Source organism: Arachis stenosperma, chromosome 6 (genome assembly GCF_014773155.1).
Source record: "Arachis stenosperma cultivar V10309 chromosome 6, arast.V10309.gnm1.PFL2, whole genome shotgun sequence".
NCBI classification, from domain to species: Eukaryota; Viridiplantae; Streptophyta; class Magnoliopsida; order Fabales; family Fabaceae; genus Arachis; species Arachis stenosperma.
The window spans coordinates 139,631,541-139,638,742 of record NC_080382.1 but is presented as its reverse complement, the minus strand read 5'-3'; the positions used below and the strand labels follow the sequence as shown (position 1 = coordinate 139,638,742).

General features: G+C 27.6%; 2 protein-coding genes across 2 annotated transcripts; both read left to right on the top strand.

Moving 5' to 3' along the window:
- The first annotated feature begins 873 nt into the window (after positions 1-873).
- On the top strand, positions 874-1,245 carry LOC130934809 (14 kDa proline-rich protein DC2.15-like). The gene has a single exon (XM_057864340.1). The coding sequence runs from the start codon at positions 874-876 to the stop codon at positions 1,243-1,245; it is 372 nt and encodes a 123-aa protein (XP_057720323.1).
- A 4,830-nt stretch (positions 1,246-6,075) lies between these two features.
- Positions 6,076-6,823, top strand: LOC130932798 (14 kDa proline-rich protein DC2.15-like). Its single transcript, XM_057862213.1, has one exon. The coding sequence runs from the start codon at positions 6,166-6,168 to the stop codon at positions 6,562-6,564; it is 399 nt and encodes a 132-aa protein (XP_057718196.1). The 5' UTR covers positions 6,076-6,165; the 3' UTR covers positions 6,565-6,823.
- Positions 6,824-7,202: the final 379 nt, after the last annotated feature.

Here is a 7,202-nt window from a genome sequence, read left to right as displayed (position 1 = left end):
AATTAGAAAATGCAGCCTTCGGAACAAAAAGAGAATGATGTTAGGAATTTAGGATAATGCTATTTAATTTATTGCACTGTTATTTTTATAAAATACACCTATTTCATGGATAATGTATATATTACGATAATTAGAGTATATAAAAATTAATTTTTTTATTTAGTATTTAAGTAATTCACGATTTTCATACAAATGCGCCTATGTTTATCTACATAATTGATTATCTTGTAATAAAAATAAAATAAGTAATTTAAACCCTTAAATCTTGTATATATGTATGTCTAGTTGAAAATAAATCAAGAGTATAGGGCCAACCGTGGAGAACTCCCGACAACCGAAAAGATTTCGGGGAGGAATCAAGTGAGAAAACATAAGATGAAAAGATATCACATTCAACTTAAAACCTTAAGGTGTTAAGTTAATAAGTCTCTTATCTTATAAACTCTTCACTCTTCCTTACTTTTTTTGATGTGAGACTAATTTCAACACTTCTTACACTTGCAACACTAACAATTTTTTGAAATATTAACAATTTATACCAAAGTTGAAGAGTGAAACCCAAATTAAAGAAAAATATCTAAAGCCCACTAGTATAACTTAGTGAATTAGCATCCACAAAAAGATTAAAAAAAAAAAAAATAAAATAGTAATAACTTTGTCTCTATATTGATCAATTTCAGAAGCATACAAAAAAAATCCAACTGGAAAAACATCACCACTCACACTCAATCATATTTCCATGTGATGATGATACATTCTCACACAATTCTTTTGCCTTTATAAATTGGTAGTACCACCAATACATTATTCAACTTCATATATACCACACTTAAATTATACATATTTTCCTAAGTATTTTCTTTTGCTATAGCCATGGCTTTGAACACTACCAAGCTTTTTGCCACAATTCTTGTTGTGTCACTCCTTTCAACACCTTTATTAACCAATGCATGTGGATCATGCAAGACACCAACTCCGCCACCACCAAAAGCAAAATGCCCCAAAGACACATTGAAATTAGGGGTTTGTGCTGATGTCTTAGGACTTGTTAACGTTATTGTTGGTTCCCCAGCTTCAAGCAAGTGTTGTGCATTGCTTCAAGGCTTGGTTGATTTGGAAGCAGCACTTTGTTTGTGCACCGCTATTAAGGCCAATGTTCTTGGCATCAACTTAGATATCCCTCTCACTCTCAGCTTGCTCCTCAGTGCTTGTCAAAAATCACTTCCTTCTGGCTTCCAATGTTGAGATACGAGTTGAAAACTCACATGCAGTTATCTTCGTGCGAAACTGTTAGTTGAGAACTGCATGTGAATGTTCATTGAGATAGTACAATATTATAATTTGAGTAATTATTTTAATTTCTATGCACTTTATTTTGTTGAACTTTTTTATATTGTCGTTTAATTAGGTGGTGCTATCATATAAATGAAACTAGGTTTTCTTTTGATGACAAATATTCATTTTCTTTGACCGGTCTTGAATTTTTGGTTTGATTAGTGAATGTACATCCACTATCTACATAAAAAAGAATTCGTTATTTTTATTTATATGATGGCACCCTATTAAATAGCAATATAAAAAATCTCACATTGATAAATGTATAGAAGTTAAATCTTGTTAGTTTCTCAATTAATTTTTCTTTTAAATTGTAGTGCTTGTTTTTGTTTATGTTTGGATAATGTGTGGAAAATCCATGTACCGTTCTTGACATGTTTTCTTAATTATTGTAATAATCAAGCAAGCATGTTTGCTTCAGTTAGCAACCTTAGTGTTTTTTTTTTCTTTCTATTTTCTCTGATAAAATCAGGGAAATTTTATTTTATATTATGATTGTGTAGCATACTTAATTTGTGAAATGTATGGAATTTATTCGTACTTGTTTTTGTCTAGAGAGAAAGAGAAGAAGCATTGATTATTTAGTACATGGATTATTAAATTTGTTGTATTATTATGTTTATATTAAATTTTACAAGATTCCAAGTCAGTCTTAAAATTGTGAGCAGAACTCTGTTGTTGTATTCTTTCAACGAAGTGTACGTCCATGTTTATTTACTTCCAAATATAGACACAGAATCAGAAAAGAAATCTTTCTAATAATTTAGTGATATTTATTTTTTTTAAATAAATAAATAAATAATTTTTTTCTCAAAAAGTTTAATTCATTCCCCTAAAAATATAAAAATACTTTTCAAGGATTGCATTCTTCTATATATTTCTTGTTGACACCTCCAATATCATCACCAGTCAATTTGGAGAATGTGTATGTCCAAATTAAAATATAAACAATTGTATTTTAACTTTTATTGAAATGATTATCTATTAATATATATATATACACAGTTTACATTTAAAAATAAGTATCACTCGTTTGTAATTAGTATTTCATTACGTCATTTACTTATGTAGGTAGGACTTAGGAGTTATTGATTCCAATAATAGATGAAATTTAGACTACATTTTAAAATTATTCTCCACGCAGAAGCATTTTTTTATACAAGTCATTTATATTTATTTATTTTTACATTTTTTTTATGTTTTTTTTTTTTGTAATTTTTTTCTCTCGTTATTGTAGTCATCAACACTACCTCTTTCTACTCCTCCTCTTCTTCTTCCTCTTTTTTTTATTGAAATTTATTCTCCTCTTTTCTTTTACTCTTTTCCTTCATTATCAGTTATTTCGTTGTTGAAGATAATAAATAATTCAGGTTCAGATTGTCAATTGAACCAGAACGAAATTGATTATTATTTTGAATCCAATCAAGTAGCTAAGGTGTGGTTCAATTTAGAAAAAAAATATAGCATTGAGGAAACATTTTTCTACAGCAAATTTGGGTGTAACACGAAAATATTTGGGTGTATTTTAAGAATTTTTGGGTATATTTTTATTCTGATAAATTTTGCGTAATTCAAAACTCTTCCTCGTCCTCATTCTCATCTTCTACTGTCTCTTCTTTTTTTTTATCATCATCATCATCTTCTTCTTTTTTTTTATTCATCTTTTTTTTACCTTCTCAAGTTTCTTCTTGTTTTACTCTCTTAATAAGAATAAAAACAAAAAAAATCAAACAACAAAGAAGAAGAAACACATAATGCTGCAAAATTATTTGAAAGATGATGAATTTACATTCATTTAAGTAAAAGAAAGAAAGAAATAAGAAAAAAAAGAAGAAGAATAAAACGCAGCATAAGAGAAAATATTTTTCTATATTTACAGCAAATTTGGGTGTAACACAAAGATACTTGGGTGTATTTTAAGAATTTTTGGGTATATTTTTATTCTGATAAATTCTGCATAATTCAAAACTCTTCTTCTTTCACCTCTTCATCTTTTACTGCTTCTTCTTCCTCATCTTCTTATTTCGTTTTCTTATAATTCTTCTTGGGAGAAAAAATCAAACAAAGAAGAAAAAAATACATAATGTTGCAAAATCAATAGAAAGAGGAGGAGGAAAAAAATGCAACAACAATAACAGTAATAAAAAAATAACGATGAAGATGAAACACGCTAAGAAAAAGGAGGAGAAACATAAAGAAGAATGAGAAGAAGAAGAAGGAAGAGGAGGAGGAGAAGGAGGAACATGAAGAAGAAGTGTCTTCTATAATGGTGAGTGAGAATGCGCTTTGGAAACAGTTGAGTGACACGCTTGTTATCACGCTCCAGTGGGTGAATGTAGCTTTTGTTAAACTTAGCCCAACTTGTAAGATTTTTAAGCCAAAAAGAATTGTATGTATAGTATAACTCATCTAATTTAGTTACAAATATATCTCTTAAAAATTTAGATTTTTTTATTAAAAATAAATGTTAAATTGAAGTTTTATAGGTGATAAATCATTTTTATATATATAACTTAGTATTAATTTAAAATATATTAATACATTATATATGTCGAAACATAATAATTACTTTTAAAATATATAAAAAAAACTATTTGATCGGGTTTTTAATTATGCCAATTATTTATATCGAAATTTAGCACAAATATTCTATATGTGATACCAGACATATATATGCATTATCTTGCTCCTCTTCAATATATATATACCTATGTATATCATTTAAAATTCTCGTATTAATTACATTCTGAAAATATTTTTCCAAATCTAAATATGAGAAAAAAGAATGGACTACTTTCTGGCTTTATTTTTATTACTTACTATCTTCTCATCACAATGCATAAAAGTCAAAACTGTCCCTTTCATGGCTACACAAGAAAACAAAGAACATTTTTGTGTTACAAAATGGAGCTTCAAACTACTCCACAAATGTTTTTTTACCGTTGTACTAGCGAAAACGACCACCATTTTTAAATACATTGGTAATATCTACCAAATTTAAAAAATAAAAATATGGATAAAAGTATAAGAATGTTTTTGGATAACAAACCTTTTTAGTCGATATTCGGATATAGACTCATTTAAGTTTACTATTCTTAAATTTATTTAATATATTGTTTATTTTAACACCAAATCTATCTTAATTTCGACCATTACATTGAGTTCATTATCTATTTAAACATCTGGTTACTTCTTAATTTGCAGAACTCTAAGAGTGTAAGCCAACATTATTAATTTTAGAATAAAGTAGCAGTTTGATCTGAAAAAAATATAAGTGATATATATGTTTATTGTTATTACCAAATTTTAATTCGATTTCTAACATTAAAATTTGACATGAATAGTTAATAGGATAAGTGATATAAATGTTACAACATTATTAGTTAAGTCATCTATTTTTTTGTATGTTTGAAAAATATAATCAAAACCTATTTATAACACTTTTTCTGGATTTGCTTCTTTTAAAAATTTTCAAATTCTAACAATCAATTATGAACGTTCTATAAAAAAAAGTTTTTACAATGGTGATAGTTGGTGGTCGATTTTATTTCTAAACTGAAATAAAATATTATGGTTCTTTAATATGTGAATTGTTTGTGTCAAATTTAATAATAAACTTACTTATGTTGAACCCATTTAAAAATTTATTGAGATTGAAATAAAATATTTGAAACTTTTTGAAATTGAAATATAATATTTAAAAGATTAGAGACTAAATTAAGATTTAGTCCAAACGTTGAGAATCAAAATAATATTTTATTCTAATTTTTAAAATGTGATATTAATTTAATCTTAAAAAACACATGCATATGACATTTTATGAATAGTAATTAAAAAATTATGTTATTAATCTAATTTAAAAAAACATATAATATCAATTCATTAGTTTATTTTATTTTAAATAGTAAAATACATTTAACATTGATCATATATATGATAGATATTTGTAAAAATCATCTAATTGTATCTTTTCTTTTTGCTAACTTCTTTAATATATCACATGTTATATTATTCTAGAGGATGCCACAAAAAATTGCATCACCCCAAAAAATATAACATTTGGTACGATAGATCAATAATTAATTTGCCACAAATTTAAGTTCTATTTAAAAATTTGTTATTGACTAATAAATTGTATTGCATGCATAAGATAGGATTCAAATTCTAAACACTTATTTAAATAGATTATTAAATTAAAAAATTAATTTAGGTTAGTCGAGTGATTAGTTCACTCATCCGATTAAACAAGTATTGAGAATTTGAATCCCATCTTATGCATACAACCTATTAGTGCAGTGACTAATTATAGAACTTATGTTCACAATAAATTAATTATTAACCGGTCAAGTATTAGTTAAAAATTTGAAATTCTGCTGGCTCTTTGAGTTTTTCTCTTTTATAATAAGTTATACTTATATAGGCTAAATAAATTAAACAAAACTCAGTCAGTAATTTTGTAATACTAAAAACTTAGACCAAAGTCGTTGAAGAAGAGTGAAAATCAAATCAAAGAAAAATATCTAAAGGCCACTAGTATAACTTAGTGAATTAGCATCCACAGAAGATTTAAAACAAAAAATAATACTAATAAATAAATAAACAATAGCCCTCACTCCATTGATCAATTCAGAAGCATACAAAAGAAATCCAGCTGGAAAAACAACACCAATCACTCAATCAGATTTCCATGTGATGATGCATCCTCACAAAATTTTCTTTTGCTTTTATAAATTGGTAGTATGTACCACCCTATTTATCAACTTCATAACACACTAATTTGTTTTACATCATTAATATATTTTCCTAAGCATTTTCTTTTTGCTATAAGCCATGGCTTTCAACACCATGAGCAAGCTTTCTGCCACAATTCTTGTGCTGTCTCTCCTTTCAACACCTTTGTTGAGCAATGCATGTGGATCATGCACGCCACCACCAAAACCATGCCCAACTCCGGCACCACCACCACCACCAAAAGAGAAATGCCCCAAAGACACATTGAAACTAGGGGTTTGTGCTGATGTCTTAGGACTTGGTAACGTTGTTGTTGGTTCTCCAGTTTCAAGCAAATGTTGTGCATTACTTGATGGCTTGGTTGATTTGGAAGCAGCACTTTGTTTGTGCACTGCTATTAAGGCCAATGTTCTTGGCAACAACTTAGATGTCCCTGTTGCTCTAAGCTGGATCCTTAGTGCTTGTCAAAAATCAATTCCTCCTGGCTTCCAATGTTAACATAAAATCTTATAATTCAAGTAAGGAGAAACTCATGTGCAGTTGTCTTCATGTAAAGTTAATCGTAGAGAACATAATAATTTTAAATTATGTAATGATTCTTGACTTTCAACCTCACATGAAGACAACTGCACGTGAGTTTTACCTTTAAGCAATTAGTCAAATTTCTATGCACTTTATTTTGTCGAGCTTTGTTATATTGTCGTTTAATAATAAGGTGTTGTCATTATAAATAAAACTAGATTTTCTTTTAACATTATATTAACACATGGTCGGTTATAATAGCAAATATTTTGTTGGAAGAGTACATCCATTGACTCTAAAAAGAATTCATTATTTTTATTTATATGACGACACCTGATTAAATAGCAAAATATAAAAGTTTGACACTATTATATGTATAGAAATTAAGCCTTTTTCAAGTTTATTGTTAGTTCATCCATTTTATTTAATTGTTAATGTTTTTTGTTCATTACAGTGCTTGTTTTGCTTGTGTTTGGGTAATGTATATGTAGGGAATGCATGTATGGCGAGTGACATGTTTCCTTAATTATTGTAAATTTGTAATAATTAGGCAACCCTGTTTGCCTCAGTTAGCAACCTTAATTGTTGTTTTTCTCTATTTTTCCTAATAAAAT

What these genes read in the sequence shown, in the direction of transcription:
- LOC130934809 (XM_057864340.1), top strand. Translation starts at nt 874, where the DNA reads ATGGCTTTGAACACTACCAAGCTTTTTGCCACAATTCTTGTTGTGTCA.
- LOC130932798 (XM_057862213.1), top strand. Translation starts at nt 6,166, where the DNA reads ATGGCTTTCAACACCATGAGCAAGCTTTCTGCCACAATTCTTGTGCTG.